At 49.6% G+C, this 20,804-nt stretch overlaps 2 protein-coding genes across 4 annotated transcripts in view; both read right to left on the bottom strand.

Annotated features, from left to right (window-relative positions):
* Positions 1 to 259, bottom strand: part of DHRS13 (dehydrogenase/reductase 13) — a 1,606-nt gene extending 1,347 nt beyond the window's left edge. Inside the window, exon 1 of the mRNA XM_019545328.1 lies at positions 245 to 259. Coding sequence (XP_019400873.1) covers positions 245 to 259 — 15 coding nt within the window. The remainder of the gene's footprint in view (positions 1 to 244) is intronic.
* Positions 181 to 20,804, bottom strand: part of PHF12 (PHD finger protein 12) — a 35,719-nt gene continuing 15,095 nt past the window's right edge. For 2 of the 3 annotated variants that reach the window (XM_019545814.1, XM_019545816.1), the window contains 13 exons: positions 18,473 to 18,545; positions 16,051 to 16,438; positions 15,321 to 15,441; positions 14,177 to 14,309; positions 13,219 to 13,383; positions 11,959 to 12,120; positions 10,792 to 11,590; positions 8,310 to 8,438; positions 6,826 to 6,969; positions 4,456 to 4,554; positions 3,666 to 3,748; positions 1,794 to 1,932; positions 181 to 1,314 (listed from right to left, as the gene is read on the bottom strand). In XM_019545814.1, coding sequence (XP_019401359.1) covers positions 980 to 1,314; positions 1,794 to 1,932; positions 3,666 to 3,748; positions 4,456 to 4,554; positions 6,826 to 6,969; positions 8,310 to 8,438; positions 10,792 to 11,590; positions 11,959 to 12,120; positions 13,219 to 13,383; positions 14,177 to 14,309; positions 15,321 to 15,441; positions 16,051 to 16,438; positions 18,473 to 18,545 — 2,770 coding nt within the window. In that variant the 3' untranslated portion in view covers positions 181 to 979. The remainder of the gene's footprint in view (positions 1,315 to 1,793; positions 1,933 to 3,665; positions 3,749 to 4,455; positions 4,555 to 6,825; positions 6,970 to 8,309; positions 8,439 to 10,791; positions 11,591 to 11,958; positions 12,121 to 13,218; positions 13,384 to 14,176; positions 14,310 to 15,320; positions 15,442 to 16,050; positions 16,439 to 18,472; positions 18,546 to 20,804) is intronic. The other variant, XM_019545815.1, reaches the window with a different exon arrangement.

Below are 20,804 nucleotides of genomic sequence, written 5' to 3'. Positions count from 1 at the left end.
GAGGGCGCGGCGGCCGCGTGCGGGAGGAGCGCCGCGCCGCGGCCTAGGGGCGGCTCCCCGGCCGCTTCCTGCCTTCTCCCCCGCTCCACCCTGCGTGCCTGGGGGCCGGGCCCGGCCGGGGCCTCCTCCCAGCTCCTCAGCGCTGTTCACAGAGTGAGGACAGACAGGCAGGAAACAGACTGGGAAGTATTTTGCTTTTTATATACAGAATACAGGAAAGTTTCTGTAAAGTCTAAAACATTACAATGACTATGTACATCGGAGCTAGCTGTCGGGGGCGGGGCGAACGGAAGAGACAGACAGGCTTACGACAGACAATCTGCTACAATAGACAAATCGGAGGCAACGTCATCCCACATGGAGCACTGTACACAGCTTTAAAAACATTGAAAAATGCCGTCACGGATGTATTTACACAGAATCCAATACTTTCCTTATGCAAAGAGAGGGGGGACGCCAGGAAAAGAACTCGTTTCTCATTGCCCATAATACACAGTAGCAACCTGTAGTGCAACCACAGCAGGGGGGTGGGAGGGAGGCCTGTGGGGGAGTATAGCGCTTCTTTACATTAAATAAAACAATGATATTGTATAGATTTGCTGTATGAAAACTGTATTTTTCTCTTTTAATATAAAACTATTGTCACTGGCACAAAATAGAACAAGTTTCTGATTATTTTACAATTGCGCGGGAAGGGCCTGGCGGAGGGCGCCGGGCAGGGCCACAGCGCCTGCTCCTCGCCTCGCTGCAGTTTTCCTTTTAAAATGAAATGTATAGTACAAATATATGTGCAAATGCCCCGAAAACTTGAGCAAAAAAAGAAAATAATTAAAAAAAGTGAAACGTTCTTCATCTCATGCAAACGGCGTGAACGGTTCCTGGGCCGGCGTAGAAAATCCCCGCGGGGTTTGTACATGTTTGCATTGCAAGAGTCTCCGGCGAGGCCCCTGCCACAGCGCAGGGCCCCCGGCCCGGGCTCCTAGGGAACGGAGTTGGAGCGCAGCACGGGCACCTGGTGGGGCTTCAGGGGGAGCTTCTCCTCCAAGTCTGTGTCTTGTGCTAAGGCCGCATCCCCCTTGGGCTGTTTGGTCGCGAACTCGGTGATGCTGAAGACGAACTGCAGGCAGCCCAGCTTGATGTAACTGCCGTGATGGAGCAGGGCCGTGCCCTCCCAGCCTGCCCCACTACCTCCGATCAAGCTGGAGCTGCTGGCCTTGCAGTTGCAGGGCTTGCGGTGCTGCCCCTGCGCCTGCGAGGTCATCATGGCAGCATCTTCGTGAGGCTCCTCTTCCTGCTTCCTGCTTTTGTGGCGCCCTGGAAGAGAAGCACAAGTCAGGAAGGCCGCAGCGAGCAGGCCCAGCACCGCGCTCCTGCTGGAGGCTCGTCTCGCTCCGCCGTAGAAAGAAGACAAAGCTGCTTCCGTCAACCAGGCCCCTGCGAGCCACTGGAGAAGCGTCCAGCCCTGGTACAGGGGAAGAGGAATCGCTCAGCTGCACCCACGCCTGAGTCACAGACCAGAAATGCAGGGAAAGCATGTGTGGATGCAGCCCGCCAGGACCCAACTCAAAACCTGAAGCTTTCTGGAGAGGGCCAGGAGGGCGAGGGAACCAGAGCTCAGGTTAACAGCCCCAGAGGCTGGGCTCACTGCTGCAGAGGGCTCTGCAGACTGAGGGAATGGAGTGGTGGTGGCCACTGCCGAGCTGTGGGAAGCCAGCAGAGCACTGTAAGGAAACTGGACGGAAGCTGCCTGTGAGCACGGGCTGGGCAGAGGGGCCAGCTCTGCCCTGACTTACTTATCACGCTCTGCACTTTGGCAACAATGCTGCTGGGGGGGGTGGGCGTTGTCTTCTCCGAGAAGTCGCAGGAGTACAGGACGTTGTCCACCGTCGTCCCATGCTCGCTGTAGTTCAGCAGCTCGTAATGCTTCGTGTTCTGGAAGGCAAGAGGAAGGCACGTGTCACCCTCCCAACGCCCCCCTCGGCCAGGCTGATGCGTGGGTGGAGGAAGGACCCACCAAGGCTCTGCTTGTTCCTGGTGCCAAGCCACTGCTTCAGGCAGTGGCAGGCAGCTGACTATGCATGTGTGGCCCAGGCTGCTCTGCACACACTTCATGTGAGAACCATTCCCACCATGGGCTCTGCAACCTTAGGTCAGGGACAAATTGCACAGCACCTGCCCAGGCCACCCACCCACTAAGGAGATCACAGCAAAACCGAGTCTCCCTGCTACTGATCACGTGGTGCCTGCAGCACAGAACACCTACAGCCAGCTGGAGAAACAGCCACCAGCCACCCGACCAACAGCGCAGAGGCAAATCTCCCAGGGCTAGTTCCAGGCATAAGCCATCCTGTACTGGCTTTTGGGTGCCAGTCAGCCCCTGCCCCAGTGCTCCTCGACCAAGACCGACAACAAACAAGGCCCAACAAGCAGGGAAAAGCATGTAACATGAAGAAAGGCCCCTGGGCTGGTCAGACTAGATAGGAGGCACTACTTCACGGTCAGGGCGGCTAGGATCTGGAACCAACTTCCAAGCGAAGTGGTGCTGGCTCTTACCCTGGGGGTCTTTAAGAGGAGGCCGGATGAACAGAACACCTTGCCAGGGTCATTTGACCCCAGTACACTTTCCTGCCATGGCAGGGGGTCGGACTTGGTGATCTGCTCAGGTCCCTTCCGACCCTACCAACTATGAAACTATAGGTCTGTAGCTGGACACAGGGGTTTGAGGGGATCCAGTAGAGTAGAACATTAACAGAACTAGCCAACAAAGTGCAGGGTTTCATCTGTGCACGCCAAGGGGAATTCAGCCTGGCTACTGGATTTAGATTCCACAAAGGAATCATTCTCTCATGAGAACACTTTCCAGCCGGGTGCTAGCTGGCCTGTTTGGGAGAAAATTAAAATTCCTTTTGGAGATGGGAGCTGAGGAGACAGTAACCAACCCTGTAAGTGAATTCTAACAACGCAACGAAAGGTCACGTGTTCAGGGACAGAGAAGGCAGGGCGCGCTTGCTAGGTGTTAGGAAGTGGTGGCTCTGGCTGTGCGAAGGCGAGTCAGGGGTCACAGCAGGCTAGCTGAGATGCAGTGCACGGCTAGTTGCAACGCAATGCCGTTTGCAGGGGGATGTGACTGTGCCTTGATTCTGGAGGCCAAGAGGACACTGAATCTTCTTTGCTTCGTCTGAGCTGCCACCACGCTCAGGAGCTCATGGAAGCTGGCCTTTGGCAAAAGACCAGTGGCTCAGTCCGTGTGTTTTGTCCAAGAGCTGAGTGTGCGCAGGCAGGAGGGCAGTGTAATAGCTGGGGTCTCTCCAGTCTGGCAGACCCAGCAGAACCAGAGGGAAGGGCTGGAAGCTGTTAGACACGGACAAACTGAGACCGAGGTCAGGCGCCAGCTTCGAGCAAGTGCAATCACCCTGGGCCTGGAACAGGTGGTTTTACACCACAGCCTTGACTCCCTGGGGGAGACGGTGCTCAGCAGCACCAGGGGGACCCCTGCCTGGTTCCCTGCAGAAAAGGAGCTCCACCCCCCTGCCAACTTGACAGGCTTTCCTCTCAGAAAGCTACTCACAACCACAACACTTGCTCTGCGGCCTGCCGAGGAGCTGTGCACAAGGACAGACTGCTGCCTTCCTGTGAGGCTCGCACCACAGGGCTTGGGCACTTACCTCATCGTAGAATATGCAGGCATGTTTGCCGGACACGTAGTTGCAGTGACCATAGCTCGTAAGGCACACATCCATGTCAGCTCCTGCCCATAGGGAAGACAGAACATGGGGCCAGTTCAATTCAGGAAAGCTGTCACAGGCAGCACGTAGCAAGAGACTGAACTGAACCTCAAAGGGCTGAAGGACAGGGGAGCCACTGCCTTTGCCTCTGTTCCCAGGACTGCATGAATTCTGCTGCTGCAAACCAGTTCAGGGGTGGGGAAGGCAGCTGCTGGATCGCGCAGGGGAAGGTGGAAAGAAACACCATTCGTTAGGATCACTCACCCCACCCAGAGCGCTGGGGGCCCGGGCAGAGGGAAGAGCAGCAAAGCCCTAGTACAGTTATGAAACTTCTTCCTCTGCCACCAGCCGGAACCAAGGAGGCCCACAGCCGTTTCATGCTAAATCCTGACCTCTTGATATCAAGCAGGATGCTCGTCCCACCCTGAAACGGTGGCTTATAAAACATAGGGCTACAGGGCCATAACCGTGCTAGTTAGGACAGGGAGCCCTGAACAGTGCCTGCCTTCCATTGATTTCTTGGTAACACAAAGAAAAGCATCACTGCAAAGCTCCAGCACAAAACGAACAGCTCCACCACGGCATTTCCCAGGGAACCACTTTGGCTCCATGGGGTAAGCTTTAGTGCAGGCGCTGCTGCTGGTTTTATACATTTAGAGAAACCCCTAGTAGAACATGCTGCATCCCCTCCCCTGGCTCCCCACACACCCAGCTGTGAGACGCCACTGACCTGTCCCGATGTAGAGCGTCCTGTAGCACATGTTCACTGCACCCCCCAAGCCCATCAGTGGGTAGAACACTGCCCGGGCTTGCACCTCTTTCCTTTGTGCTGCAAGACAAGACAACAAGACCCACACATCACTGGTTGTATGCTCCCCTTTCTAGGTGCAAAGTACCCACGTTTCAGGGAACCCTCCCACAGGCCCCAGAGTCCTTTGTGAACAGCTGCTCAAGGGGAAGTCAGCACCGGAAGTAGGTCTCAGCCTAACACTCCTGTCCTCCCCAAATACCTCCAAGCAGCATGACAGTAAGCAGCCCCCCTGTGCAGCCTCAGATCTTACAAGGAAAAAGAAAACCATTCAGTCAGGACAGCACTCTCTTTGAGTACGCCTGATGCTGGTAACAGCTCCCCTGCGGCCTCTGAACCACCAGTGACACTGAGAACACATGCAGGCAGAGCTGGCAAAGCCTCATCAGAGATTAACCAAAAATTCTTAGTGCTGGAGGCTCACAAGGGGGAAACGCTCTGTTTTCAGTGTTTCATCTCAGCTGAGTTTTCCCACAGCAGGGTCAATTGTGGGGCTGTCAAAGAAACACCTACATGGCCAAGCCCACATACCCCACTCTACCAAACATTTGGATGCCTGCACTAAACTTTGGCAAGCCATTCGACAGCTGTCAGCCATCTGGCTGCTACTGGCCTGCTCCAGGTTTGAAGAACTCCATACACTGCTGTTTTATAACCACCCCCCTACCCCTCCCCTGCTAACTCATCCCCAACCATGTGCACACAGTTCAACACAGCTCCTGCCTGTAGACACCTCCATGGCTTTCCTACACAAAAGCATGAAACTATTAACAAAACCGAGACTGTCAAAGGCACAAGAGACAAGCCATAGCACGTGAAATTCCCCACTGATGGCTAGGAGGCTGGCCAGGGGCTGAGACACACACGGGATGTGGGAGGGTGAAATGGAAAGCTCTGTTCATACCAGAATCCTCTCTGCACACAGATGTCCTGCCTATGAGGCCGTTTCACGTTTCAGCAGCTGAGGGCAGCTAAGCCAGCTGGGGTCATCAAGAGCAGAGGTGGCCAACCTATGGCATGGCATGCATGCCGGAAGGGGCACAGGAAGCTGCTGTGCCTGCAAACCTACACTCCAGCGCAGCAGGGTGCAGAGTACCAGGTACACCTTGTGAAGGGCAGGGATTAGAGTGACACTTGGGGAGGTCAGAGCTTGGCTTGCGGCTCTCCAGCTGAGGCTGGCTACCACCAATCTGGAGACTTCATCCCAAGCATTCCCTCAGCAAGACAAAAAAAGAGAATCCCAGTGAGGACGGGTGTGCAGGAGGTGCCAGGGTCTGAGGGCTCCAGGGAAGAAGCAGAGGAAAAGCAACCATGGGTTTCCCTTCAGAGGATGCAGTGTGCTAAGGCAGCATGTGTTGCTCCCCATTGTTTAGTTGCAGCCCAGCATCGTGTCCCACAGCAGCCTCCAGCTGCAGCAGCACTAGAAGAGGTCAGTCCGGACACAGGATGTTTAGAACCAATGCCGAGATGAACATAGACGCACACACGCAACAACCACAAGTCTAAAGGCTAACGGACACTAGTGCGCTCCCCAGAGACCTCTGTGGGACCCATCCCACAGCTTCGGCCAGAGTAGAACAGGCCTCTGACCTGCTCTGGACAGTAAATGAAGCTTAACCTGCCAAAGGCCAGCAGCTGACAAGAACCCAAAGTGGAAGGGAACTGCACCCGATGTAGTGAGCACAAGGGGAATGAAAGGCAGAGCTCAAGCCCCGGCACAAGCTATAAGTAAAGGATCGGATCGCTTCTCTCCAGCTACAGTGAGAAGTAGCTCTGCAGAGGAACACCTACTAGTTTGGAAGGAAGTTTTCCATGGGCCTTTCAACCCCACCCTCAGTGCCCCAGCCTACTTTCAAGTCCACAGACCAGTTTTCAACCCACCCTCAGCTCCTGGGGCAGCAGTTGGCTTTTCAATGCTGCTGCATTTCCTCCCGAGTTGCTCACAAAGAGGCCACAGGATGGAGCTGGGGCTTCCTTTTTGTACAACATCAAGATGGTGCAATGTGGCTTAACACCTGGGGTCCAGAGTTCTGCTGAGAGCAGGCTGATGAGTGGCACTGCCTGCAGTGCGGGGGAACGGAGCAGCTGCCTTGGCTGCTACATGTGCAGAACGCTCAACAAGGAGGCTTCTAACCAATGATGAAACAGAGCCAGAGCATGGGAGGAAGGACAGAGGATACACGGCATCTCCAAGATATCGGAAGACAGGATCTCCCCGAACAGCCTATTCTGAAGGCAGGGCCAAGGAAGCCACGGCTCAGTGCAAAGGGACTATTCTAGGGCTGCTCTTACCTTCAATGTGGTTTCCCATAGGAGCTGGCTGATGGGAACTGACACTGCCCGCTATAGACTGAGCTTTGGAAGGAAAGAGCTGATGTATTCTCTGCAAGGCCAGAAACTTGATCAGCTGCTCATCCAGCATATTTATCTCAATCTCTGTTAATAAATAAAAAGCAGTTAGTGAGTCATTTCATGGAAAGGGTGACAGTTGATCTGCTGTGGGTTTAACAGTCTACATTTTGCCATTTGTACGAGTAGGGCTACTGCAGACAGCCATTCTACCGCAAGAGTTTAAGTGTCGGATGCTCTCTACGCTCATTCCTAGCACCAAATGCGGACAAGAAGTGCTATGTCGGAAAGCTGCAGCCCACACAGTAAAAGGGAGGCCTGCCTCTGAGTGGAACAAGCTGGGGTGGGAAAGCAGTTACCATGAGATGTTCAGACTTGAGAGATGCCCGACACAGAGACCACATGCATTTCAGGCTCTTTGGGCAGCAAGTATGGGCTTGCTGGGACCCCAGTAACAAACCAGCTGGGAATAAGAGTTTGAGCAGATGTACCCTAACAGTGAGTAAATGACAGCTGCACTTTTAGGGTCTTGTTCTATCAGGCAAAGTTCGTTGCATCACTTAAAAGAAACCAGGGAACTCAGGAAAATCTGTTACAGAAAAAACCAAAACAAACCCTCACGTAACCGATAACCATAGACAAGGCTGACATTTATGCAGACCTGCAGGAGATTTGCCTTCTGCTAAGGAAATGCCTATTTGAAAATCAAGGCAGTAGAGCTAGAATGCCCTCAACAGCAACAATGCTGGTAAAATGATGAAGAAATGCAGCAGAGGCATGGGGGTTAGCATTAGGCCCCAGTGCCAACACTGGAAGGGCCAAGACAAGCAATGCTTGCCAAATGGAACAAGGTCCAACCAGTAGTACAAGCTACTTCCCCACTGCAGAAGCAGACTGATACCAAGGCTGAGGGCTGTGCAAGAGTCCTCTCCTCTCTGGGGCATGCACTGAGGCTCGGAACTCCCACCATCAAAGCGACAGATGACTAGGAAGACTTGCCGGCTCTGGGGGAAAAGTGACAGGAGCAGAACCCATTCAAGTCTTCCCCTTAAGAATACTGCAGCCCAGCTCACTGGGAACAGGAGGAAGCTCAGAATCTACAACTGGGGCCTCAGAAGAAAGCAGTTAGGGAAGCAGCTGTGGATCACATGGCATGGAAGAGCCAGGGTGTCCCTAGCATACAAATGCCACCTGTAAGAGATCTGCACCATAACAGCTTGCATCACACCTCCAAAAACACAGAGAAACCTACACGCCAGGCGTTACAATGGCAACAGGGTGACAGGCAGGAGCCTGGGAGGACTGCAGCATGGCCCTCCTCAGTGCCTGCACCTACGAGAGAAGCCTCCCCTTCCAGGGTACATGGAATTCTTTACTGAATAGAACGGTTGGGTTAGGCAGAGACCAATGAGGAAACACGTACTCACCACCATTACCATCCATTAATGCTTTCAGGGAACTGGTAAGGTCCATCATAGCGGCAGAGCCTGAAGTGAACGATGAGGGGGCAGTTAAAGCGGTTCCTATGGATAAGGTGCTGGGACTGACCTTACCGTCTACAGAGAGAAAAGGGGCACAAGTGTCAGGACAGTTACCCAGTAGCCAGCAGCTTCCACCCAGCCCTCCAGCTGCACTTCTCATTGGCAGGCCACACAACACGAGGACACCTTCTTAACAGCCATGCTTTGGAAGAGGCCTGAATCAAGAGGAGCGGTACCTGCCCTCACAATCAGTATTCTTTCCTGTGGAGAGGAATGCACCCCACCCTCGGCTAGAAACACAGCAGAGCTCAGCCTGCTCTAAGGAAGACGCAGCATCAAGTCCTTGTACTATACTGGAAACCAAATTAAGGTGTTACTTAACAGCACGAGAGCTAAGGCCCAGTAGCTAGAGATCTCACTGACACCGAGCCTGGGCAGCAATTTCTCTCAGCTGTTTTATACATTAGCCAAATTTAAGTCAGGAATGTCTTTGTTTAAGCACAAAAGCTGAATGTTCCTGCACTCGATCTGTGACAGATTCCTACTAGACATGGCTTGCATTTGCTGATGGATTCTGAAAGCTCTCGTCTGTGCTCAGGGAACACGGCACAAGTCATGAGTAAAGGCCTGCCTGTAACTCATTCCAAATGCAATCCTATTACCTGTGGAGTGTGGTGACATTTGCACACTGTCACATTCACAGTGATGCAGCAGGGGACTAGATCAGAGATACCAAGCCAAAAGAGGGATGTGGTTTTTAAAACTGATGCCAAAGAATCAGATGGCAATTTCTCACTATCGGCATCTCCTGGAAGAGACATTCGGTTGTTTCCCTTATTCTCTAGCCCAGGGCAGCACTAGAACAGCAGGTGCTGCAAGGACATTTACACTCCCACAGATCTGGTTCCCCTCCTTCCCTCTTTCTCCCCACATCTCTGGCTCCCCCCTCCCCTCCACCCTCTTATCCAGGTTGGAGGTCGTTTGCATTCTACAAAATCCTAAGTTTAGATCTAAAGCGACTTAACAGTTTCATTACTAAAGACAGTGGAAATGTATTAGCCAGTGTGTACAAAGCTCTTAGAAGGACAAACACAACATTTTTCTGTATCATGGTCCTCTTCCATCTGGCAGAAATGTTCTCTCCTCATCCCTGCTTCCAAACAAAGCAGTAGCCAAGCCCTGGATACATTTCTTTGGTTGTGCCTCAGCACGGTTTTCGCACAAGTGTTTGCAGGCTGCTTCAGACCAACAGAGACTACGCCTATCAGCTGGTCAATTTTTATTTTTTTTTCGTGGAAGTCTGTGTGCACAATCCTCACCTCACTGCATGTATCCACTAGCTCTCAAACAGAGCGCAGTGAAAACTTACAAAAAACTCCCACCCACTCAGAAACTTGTGTTGGGGAGCAGCACTTGCTTGCATAGGTAAGAGCATAAAACCATCACCTGTTTTCAGGTGCTCGTGGTCTTTTGAACATTCGCTTTTACTGATTCAGCTGTTTCACAGGACAAGGAAAGCGAAAGAAAAACAATCTAAACAAGCGTTACTGTTCAAAGCATCCAGAGAATTCACTGTCTCCATTGCTATAATGGTACTGGGCATCTCGGACTGAATGTTTACGCTGGCCACTCTTAGATCTGTCTTAGTAAGTTTGTCGGTGCCCACAATACTAGACATTTTTTCTCTAACCAGCAGCAGGCCTTTCAGGTTCCATTCATGAACACGAGATTTTAGCCATGGAACTGAGATAATGTATGTTAAAAATCAATCTAAGGTTGTGCAAAAAAAAAAAAAAAGTACAATACCTATTTTTCAAATACAGTGCAAGTGATCGCATAATTGAAGGTCATTCTAATTTTTATGCGCAAGGAGGCTGAGAGGAGGTTTGCACTGGAAGGCCTGAACTGCGTCACTTGTAATATTATGTAGGTTTGCTTATCTAAATCCTTGCAAAAATACGCAAAGGTCACATTGCAGTTCTCACATCCTTGGCTGATCACCTTTAACGTGATATTAAAAATACGGATTTTAGAGTAACCCACTTGGAAACTCCAGCCACCTTCTGTCACAGCTGCCAAAATCACAACCGTGACTGTAATACAATAGCTGAACAATTTAAAATCACAGTGGATTTCTAGAACCTTCAGCTCCTTCCAAAACCGACTAAATCAGCTGTTTCGAGAAGCAGAGCAAGTATTCCCCTCTCAGAGGTGCATTCAGTAGCAATGAATTCAGCACAGAACCCAGCTCCTGTTATGGAAACCATGGGATACAGCAAGCAGCTTTTAATATTGTGCCCAGATAACACTAGTTTTCCCAGCAATTATGTCACCTCATTGAAAATTCTCCAGGCTTTGAAGGGAAGTCTAAGGTCTGTAAAGCAGTTCGGTGACAGCGTGGCCCAGATCGCTCCTGCCAGATGCTCACCTGAAGGTGGTGCTGGTGAACAGAATCTGTGTGTGGATCCATCTCCCGTCGCCTGCGGAGGAGTAAGAGCCCTAGTGGCAGTTAAAGGGGAACCAGCGGATCGCAGTTCTGCAGCCAGCGGGGGTCCTATCTGCGTCTGAACGTTCTTTCTTTGCAAAGTGCTGGTGGTCTCTAGGCTGGCACAGGAGCTCGGTAGGGAAGCAGGCAGGCTCGTGACTGGCACGGTACCCCTTTGTGCACAAGAAATGGGTCCTGCTACGTTCTCCGTTTTCACAACGGTTCCAGCCGTGTGATTCAGAAGTCCACACGCTGCTGGGGGCGTAAGAGGCCTGGGCCACGTCTGCCGAGGAGACATAACCGGGATCGTGTTACCTGGTCCAATTAGCCTCTGCGAGTCAGTCAGCTGTGCCGAGGGCTCAGAGGAAACACCGTAGAAATGAGGACCATTTACTTTCACTTCGGAGGCTGTGGGCCCATTAGAAGTCCCGCAAGAAGATCCTTTCTTGGGTTTATCCAGACAAGAGCTACAGTTGATCTCTTCCTGTGGTACAGTCTGCTGGGATTGTGAGGAGCTCAAGGAATTCTGGGTGGTAATCCCTGAGGTGCACGACATGGAATAAAGGGAAGGTGTGGGTGCCTTGTCAGCTGCCTGGTAAGGGTTGGTGATCGAGCCATCTGCCACAATAACAGGCTTAATATCAGCCTTCTCTGTCTGTTCAGAGTCCCAAAGCGAAGTCATCTGCTTAGCAGATAAATGTTTCAATATGCTGCACTGGAGTGCAACAACACTACAGAGCCACTGAAAAACAGAAAGGAAACAAATGTCAGCTCCACGGGTCAGACCCAAAGTCTCATCACACTCGCACAGCATGGTCCTCCAACAGCCGCCAACAACAAAGCCTTCTATCCCAATTCTGAGCCCAGAACGCACCATCAGTGCTCCCCAAGCCCCTGGGCAAACCAGCTGCTTTTGGTCTCTGCCTGGAAGGCCAAACTCAGGCTATATGATGGGAAAGGAAGAGGGAAGTGAAGAAGCCATCATCTATTTCACATGGTTCAGACTAGCTCCCTGCACAGGTACTCTGACCACAGACAACTGGAATGGATGAACGGGACCATCCACCACAGCAAGACGGCTGCAGGCAGCGCTGACATCGCCCTATTTACCTCTTGCTGTTCTGACTGGCTGGCTAAGTGCTCAGTGTTCAGAAGGTGCTTCTGTGAGGATTCCTCGGGGACCCCATTACAGATCAGCTCACCGTCCCGAATTGCTGCAGGCGCAAGCAAGGGGGGTGGAAACTGGTACTGGGATTTGATAGCATCTGGAACCTGGTGGGCAAGGAGGGAAGATCGCACGTGTTAGAACAGATAAGTGCATTTTGGAATTAGCCATTTTTAAATCAGCACTGACAGAGTTGTCTACTGGTTGCTGGTGTCCAGGAAATGGGGAAGTTCATAGCTACATTCAGACTCAAACTGGTGCAGCTGTGCTGAAGTCAAAGGCATTCGCATGTCTATGCCAGGTGCAACATGAGCCCTTAGTGTAGTGGATGTAGCACAAGATGGCTCGCTTATACAAAGCTATAGGAGGGAAGCATTTTTGCAGTGAATTGTTTAACCTATTAAGTATTCTCCCTCATTTAGACCCGGTGGGGTGTTTGGCTGTCAAATCAGCAGAGCATGCACGGCAGCTCTGGTCCTGGCTTCCCTTCTAGTTCTAGGGAGAGTTTCTCCTCTTACTCCATTTCCTTGCTCTGCTTTAGAAGAGAACAACCTCCAACATTTCAGGGGAAAATAAAGGCTGAACCCTCAGCTAAGTGAGCTAGACAATGTTTCAGCTCCTCCAAGTCACTGAATGCAACATAAAGAACAATGCTTCACACTGCAGGCCTCCTCCATGCATGAAGTGGAGAGCTCTGCCTTGGCAGTTTTGATTCTAGCATGCTCAATCCAGCCCCTGGGGATAGAGGTGGGTGTCTAGTCTTAGCCTAGGCTTTCTAATGACGATTCCCTCCCACCTTGTTCTGAACCTCTTTACAAGAATAATCTGTACTCTGAGCAGAACTCTAAGAGCTACCATTTATTGCGCTAGGGAAAATTATTCTAGAGAGCCATCTGAAATGCACAAGCCAGCACAAGGACACCTCTTGGTGGAACATTTGAAAGACATGCAATTGCCACAAGCTGGCAACCCTGGATAACACTGCGCAGTTGTTAGGAAGCAGCAGTGATCTGGACACATTAAACATTTTACACGCTAAGAGCAGCAACAGGTGACGTCCTTCAGTGTCCATCCATCCCCTCTTTGCACCAAGGCCTAGCGTGGACCTTGACATGCCAGTAGGAAGGGGTGCACTTGTTGTCCTCCATCTTTATTACACTACTGCATGGGAGCCTGCCATCAGGAGACTGCCTAATTAGACTTACCTTCAAACCTTTTCTTTTCACCGACTGAAGAACCCTGCGGTTGGGAGGGTGCTTCTTGTGGATTCGGTTCAGGAAATCCACCTTGACAACATGCTGAGAAATGGTGTCTTGGAACCGGTCAAACACTCGGCACCGGTTACTCAAGGTCATGTTCTTCTGGTTCAGCTAGGTGAGCAGATATGTTGCAGTAGTTAGATGTCCGCGTGTCATCCTAATGCCTTTTCCAATAAGTATCTGCCTCTTTCATAGAGATTTGGTACTGTACCGCCACCAACTTCAGCTCAACTTTAGTGCTGTGTGTATGAAATACGATCTAATTGTTTCTGTTAAAGGGTACAAGGCTAGAGTTGGACGCAAAACTTTCAGAGACCCATTAAAAATGTTATTCGTCAATGTTATTTCAGCCAGTGCCTCCGGTTACCTGTCAACTGGGTGATGAGTGATCTGACCACAAACGGTCCCATACCGAACTCTGAATCAGCCCTCTAGTCCCTCTGCCCAGAAGAAACACTTAATTCTGAGAAGAGCTTTTTGAAAACATCTAGAACGCTGCAGAGAAGTAGCGGAGAGCGACAGAGCAAACACTAGCAAAGAGAAGAGGTTACTCTGCCACTTTCTTTTGGGCTCTGGAAAAGAAAGCTCACCAACTTGATCATATTCCTTTTGGAGACTTAGACAAGAATACGCAGAGCAAAACCACCTAAGAGTACTATAGGCAAAGAAAAAGATTACCAGTATCCTTCCCACTCCCCAGTCTGTTTACTTCTATGTATAGACAACTGCATTGTTTCTCCGCAGTCATTGCAGTTGTTCAGAGAGGACTTCACACGAACTAACAACAAAGCAATCAAACTCTTTAAAATACCTCACAAGTTGTTTTACACAGCGCATGAATAAAGCTGAACCTGCCTCCCTTTGGTGTCCATATACTAGATGGTAAAGAATAGCCTTTGCTTACCACCACATGCTCAATGTGATTTGGGCACATCCACCTGCCTAGGGGCATAGCAGTTAGCGGGGGCTCCAAGCAATCCATGTGGAACAGGAGCGGGCAGTAATCACACTGAATGAGCGGTGCCACTCTGCAGCTCCTGCAAAGACAGAACCAAAATGAAGATGTAACAAAAGGGGAGTGAGCAGCAAGAGGAAGGAAACAGAACCCAGCAAGCAATCTACATAAAACAGTGCCAGGCACATTCACTTTGAGACTGCAAATCGACAGCCACTTGGCTGCCATGACCCCATCTTTCCCCTGCACTATTTGTTGCCAGTGCCTAAAATTAGGCATTAGTTCTGTAATGCGATCACTTCGAGAGGCCCCGTGAAGTCAGAGGGACACAAGTGTTGGCCTTAGGTGATGCAACAGTGGGACAGGAGCCTTGGACTGTCAAGCACTCAGCGTGGAGCAAACTTCTGAAAGCTCCTTGCACACGGCAGCCACTGCATGAGCAGCTGTTCTGAATAAGCTGCCCACCTTTGTTAATAAAGCTGCTCCTCGGAGAAATGCCTGGGAAACTCATGGAACTAGCAATACGTCATAAGTTTAACACTGGAAGCACTGAGATACCTTAAGTCCCCAATACAACAACATACCTGTGATTTCAGTAAGCTTAAAGAGGCTGTCAAAAAATTCCTGAAACCCTGGACATGACACTCCCATAGAATCACAGAAAATGAGGGTTGGAAGGGACCTCAGGAGGTCACATCTGGTCCAACACTCCGCTCAAAGCAGGACCGGCCCCAACTACATCATCCCAGCCAAGGCTTTGTCTAGCCAGGACTTCAAAGCCTCCAAGGACGGAGATTCCAACACTAAAAAAAAAAGGGGTAGGAAAAAGCCAGACCACCCCAGGGTGCCTCAAGAGCACTGACTTAGCCAAATCACAAATGCCTGAGATGGTTGTACCTTACCAAGTGCAATTACAAACCTCTTTCTTCTCCAGCTGAGTATAAAAAGAAGACGGAAAGTAGCATACGTTACTAAACTAAGGGGAAAAACCAACCCAAGTATTTCAGATGATGCCAAATTCACCCCTGCAAAAAGCATCTGAACAGATGTGGATCTTGCCCACATCAAGAGAAACTCTGAGAACACCTGGTACCTGTTGCACGTGAAGCAGACTTTCACTGGCAAGGGAACCAAGCCATTGTGGTCCAACTCGTGTTGTGCTTTCTTGACATTCTTTCCTGTGGTTTCCTCCTTTCTCCTCCTCTTACTAGTACCTGAAAAGTCAAATAAAAGGCTTTGCATTGCCCCGGAGAAGCTCTTCTATTTTAGATTAAAGAGAGCAGATGGATATGCACATACATTTATGGCAACTGTAAATGATTTCAGAAGAGGCTACAAAAGCTGCTAAGTTCAGCACAGCAAATCTGGTATCAAAGCTGTTACAAACATACAATCAATAAAAACCATGGGCAGTGAACACCTGGCAATTAATAAAGCTTAACAAAATGCCACAAGACTTTTTTTCATGGCTGGTCAAATGCTATTGGCCAACACTGCTTAAATCTCAGGGACAGTCCCTGACAATGTCCATATGCTTCTCTACTTCAGGAACAACTAAGCCAGGGTATTCTACTAGCAATGCAGCAGAATCAGAGGCTTCTTCCCTGCCACCCCCGAGAGAAGCAGCCATGTGTGAAAGAAGCCTGAAGATGAAAAAGCGTACATCTGCACTATCGAGTTCCCAATAAATGTCACTACCGCCAGACTAAGAACAAAATACCAAGAGAAACTAGTATAAACCACCCCAACAAGATGGCAATGCTATGGAGCTGTTAGCAAGGAGGAGCAGTAGCCCGACGCAGCAGGCGGTCACTCTCACTCACCTGGAAGCGCAGTGGTGCAGGTCAGTTCATTCGGCAACTGGAACTGCGTTGGGTTCCTTTCCATGGCAGCAGCAATAAGCAGCTCAAAGGGGCGCTTCAGCTGAGGCTGCCCACAGTCCATTTCTGCAATGGCAGAGTCATCATCCACATCAATTATGTCCTCATCTACATCGTTCTGCTCCGAAAGGGGGGTCTCGGTGCTGGCGTTGGAGGTGGGAGTACCAGGCCGGCTCGCTCTCCGTTCCAAGATCCTGGTATGTGCGACAGCCCTGATGCCGCTGCTAGACCTATCCAATAGGTCAGCGTCACTGGTGGGGGAGGTGGTCCTTTTCCCAGCTTTGTCCACCAATCCATTTACCTGCCCCAGCTCTTTCTTCTGTTCCCGCTTCTGCATGACATGAACAATCAGGCTTACCATGGAGGCCACACAAACAAGCACACCAGATTTGATGTGTATGCAAAGACTAAATGCATCAGAAACAGGAGCCAAGCAGAAGGACTTTTACTGTACAACTTCTCACCATGGCATTTAGCCTTACACACGTAAAAGCATCCTGGTTACTGTTACAGATTAAAAAAGAAACTGGAGGGAGGCAGGGTTTAGTATACCCACCTTTCATCTCCAAAGTCTTGGGTTCAAATCCAGACGCCAATTAAATTAGCATCCTTCAGTGCCAACTAACATTCAATGAGAGCCACCATTTAGGAGAACATTTTCCTGGTGACAGCTCTTGAAAACAGTAATGCACAGCAGTCTGCTAGCTGATGCAGTGCTCTGGTCTCTGCAAAGTTCCTGAACCCATCATAGGTGCAACTATTCAAGAACTAGAGTGGTAGCTGGGGAAAGCAGCATACCAAATAAACGTGCAACACGCCAGTACAAGAACTGGGCCTTTGTGCTTGGAGTTGGTGCAGTGGGGATCTGGGGGTAAGGAGCGACAGAAGATCGAAAACTCAGGATTTTAGTTGCAAGAGGACACTGCAAGGAAGGTTGAAGTGCAGTGGCAGGGGAGTTTGCAGCAAACCACACGGTGCCTGGTACTCAGCATTGTCTATTAAAACACCACCACGCTGTAATGCCTAGCACAGAAAAGGGTGTGAACAGGCAGTTCAGGGTGCGGCTGAGGGCATTAAGCAGAAGATAACACTTAGCAAGCAACTGATTTAGTGCGAGATCCCCTCCCAGCCCTACTTTCATATGGTCTTACGATCTCAGCAATAGGTTTTACATGGAAGAAACAGTGGACAGTATTCACATCAATTTACACAAAAGCCAAAAAGAGTGTGATGTGAACCTTCCAGGGAAAAAAAATGCAAGGTTTTCAACCTGAGGGACACGTTGAGCAATCACAGTCATAACTGGGCAAAGGGGGTGGGCAGGCAGGAAGGAAAGAAATCTATAGTGGAGAGAAAGGGAAGGGTTTAGAGCTGCTAGACAGAGCTTCCTGCTCAATACAATTCATCTGGAGGTGGCACCTCCTGACCCTAGAAACAAGCACAATTTAAGGGCTAGGTCTAAGTAACAAAAGAGAGTCAGATAAAGCAAAGCCACGGTTCTTTTTGTTTTTGGACAAGTTTATACCTTGAAGACACTCACACAAGCATCAGAACGATTTGCAAAGAGCAAGAGATTGATGAAAAAGGTAGCAGGTTGGAAGAGCCCTGTTTTTGAGCTGAATTTGGGCAGCACTTCACCTGAATAGTTTCCTAGAGAATTGGGTGCAAATTCTCTTTAAACAAAGGCTTGGGCATGCATTCTGAAGTAGTTATACCATCAAAATCATGTTTACATTTCGCAAGGCCGGCTTCCTGGAGAAATGTCGTGTCAAAAAACAAACCACAATCTTGCCCAATCATCTTCTCATCCTGTTCCTACAAATAAGGAAGTCATAATTCACCGTGATTTCACCCTCTGTTGCTATGGAAATTGCTGTGAGGTCACTAGGTTGGGTAATTTTTTCCTTCTTTGAGGCACGAGGCACTGGACTCCAAGGATCAGACATGAACGATGGGAAGCCTTGGCAAGTCAGTCTGTACGCCTCCCTGACCCATGCAAAATTATTCCATCTGATATCTGATACGTTCTCTCCCTGACTGCAAAAAGCTGCTGCTTGGTGAGGGCTTGTGTTAAGTACTTGAAACAGAGTTTTATTTCAGTCTCAATTTCTAATAGCAAAACTAGTGGAAGCCCCTGGGACTTCTTTATCAAGCAGTCCTTAGAGCTTGCCAGACTAAATCTCTCTCTGCTCACCCACCACAACCGTGCTTTCAAACTGGAGCTTGGGCACTCCCCCAGCCTCCATCTCTTGGGTTTGTGGGGACAGGGCTGAGAAAACTCCAGCTTACAATTCTGCTCGGCTCTTAGTTTAACTTAAGGTGTAGGAGGACCCAAAATACAGCAAGCGTTTGATGGGAGTTTTACCTTTCGACGCACAGTGCAACGATGACACATCCACTCCCCTGGAGGCAGCATCTCCTCGCTCAGCGGAGGGTTACTACAGAAGGAATACAAAGGCAACATTTTACTGTTTGACTGAAGCTTGTAAATGGAAAAAACATTCCAAACCTGGCCCAGAATCATCTTGTAGGCTCCCAATCCCAAGAGTCTCCTCCATGCTATTCCGATATTCCCCAGGCAGAAGGCTCTTTGCAATACAGCTCCCATCACCACTGAAGCAACTTCTAAAATAGCAGCTACAGAACCCACCTCCAAGCCTTCAGCTCAAGTCTACCCTGCATTAAGTGCTCATTTCCCACTATACAGCATTCACTTCATTCCTCTGGGGCAAAAGATTTACATGACAATTTCAGCCCTGATTCCTCTTCAACTATGAGAGTTGCCATCAGGAAACTAACTTACATAGGAATGGAAGCATCCTCCATTATATCTACTAAGAGAGAAGAACCAACCAACTCACAGCAAAAATCCATTTATTTTGTCAGTTAGAATGAGTAATAAGGCAGCCACAACATACAGTTTGTCTCAAGCAAGACATTTCAGGCACATCTGACTCAATCAGCTCCTGGCCTGTGACAAAGAGCAACTCTGGCAGACACACTGTGGCCCCAACACAGTGATAATACACACACCAGGAGCCAAAGTCCATATTCCTTGGACATGAATTTTCTGCACCACCCTTCCCACAATATTTTAATTGTCTTTAAGCATTTTTCCTACATGTCCAAGCCTCCTCTTCCTGTCAGTGTGATAAAGCCTCTGGTGAAGGAATCACCACGTTCCTGTAGGATCACAGGCTGGGAAGGGTGGAAACCTTCTTCACGTGGCTTAACTGAAGTCGTGTCAGTTCTCTGAAAGCAGCAGAATTGCACGAAAATATTTTGGGATTCTGGCCTGTGGCTGTGAGTGGCTCCAGCAGAAATCATGAAGGAGAGCCAGGCACTCATACGAAGCGGGACAAGTTGGATCGCAGAGGTTTTAGGGAGTGAACATTTGCTTGCATCAGTAACAGATGTGCACATAAACCAACATATCAAACCCATTTTCTCTTTCCCTACCACACCTGACCTGTATGTTCAGATCTGCCTTTGCAAGAGGCAACAGTAAGTAAAACAGAGCACAGAACCAAGAAGATCTACAATGAGTAATAAATCCAAATAAACAGTTAAAGGGATGGTTGTGTCAAAGAGGAGGGTTATCAACACCTCCAGAAGGGCTGCATTGAGAACTGGATCCTCTCCTGCCTTCCTGATGAAAGGTACAGAGGTGTGACAGTGAGGTCTGAAGATACGTTTTACTTCTGCCATCCACACTCGCTTCAGCAGTACTTTCCAAGCCCAGGCTGCTATCCCCCAGTCCAATCAACCCAGCAGACAGGGCACTGGTCTACGACTTGGAGACAATGCCTGAATTCCCTAGCTTCCCAGCAGGCCCCCATGGAAAGCCTTGGGCAGCTCACTCAGAATAGATGGCACACAGGCATATACAAGATGGTTTAAACAACACTGGGCTGCTGCACCTACGCTCCTGGTACTTCAGCTAGGGAGGGTACATCTACCACTAGCCATGGCATAGTTACAGTAGTGAACTGTTAAACGCAAGCAGCAGCACTTCCCTACCTCAGCCTGCGGAGCAGAAATACATTAAAGACTGCAAGGCATTCAGATAACATGGTAACAGGGACCAGATAAGTCCTACAATCACAATCCTGTGATTGCAGGACTGGAGTCTTATCCTGTCAAGAGCTTTGGATGAAGAGGCACTACAGAGCACCAATTACTATGATAGCAATTAGCTCAAATCTTTAAGTACCAATACTACCCACTAAATATCAAAGGCCTGAAGTGAAAGAACCCATAACTACAGCTGCTTATAACTTATGCAACAGCACTTTTCACTAAGGGTTTAGTACTGCTTGTTCCTGAAGCAAGCCAGCATAAAGGTATCAAAACTCAAAGATTTCCTGCTAAACGTAATCTCTGAAAACTTCAAGTCTGAAAGTCTCAGATATCTTTTCAGACTCTTTGGAATATACCTACGCGCTCCTCTCTTTTTAGCAGAGAAGACTTACCTAAAATATCTCTAGAGAAGAATACTAGTAGGGGGAAGAAGCACAGCACCCTCCCCTGTTCAGACTGTTCAAAAAAACCCCACAACACAACCCAGGCTACCTTCCTTTAAACAAAGTCATAGCACGAGTTGGGAAAGGGTCACCAACATTCTTGACAGAAAAGCCTTCAGACTCGCAGCCTGCATTCCGTGGAGCGGGGCGGAAGAACGGGTCTTGCTGTGTTTT

Source organism: Crocodylus porosus, unplaced genomic scaffold, assembly GCF_001723895.1.
Source record: "Crocodylus porosus isolate Cpor-Errol unplaced genomic scaffold, CroPor_comp1, whole genome shotgun sequence".
Classification (NCBI taxonomy): Eukaryota; Metazoa; Chordata; order Crocodylia; family Crocodylidae; genus Crocodylus; species Crocodylus porosus.
Note: the sequence above shows the minus strand (reverse complement) of the source record. Positions and strands in the feature narration are given on the sequence as shown.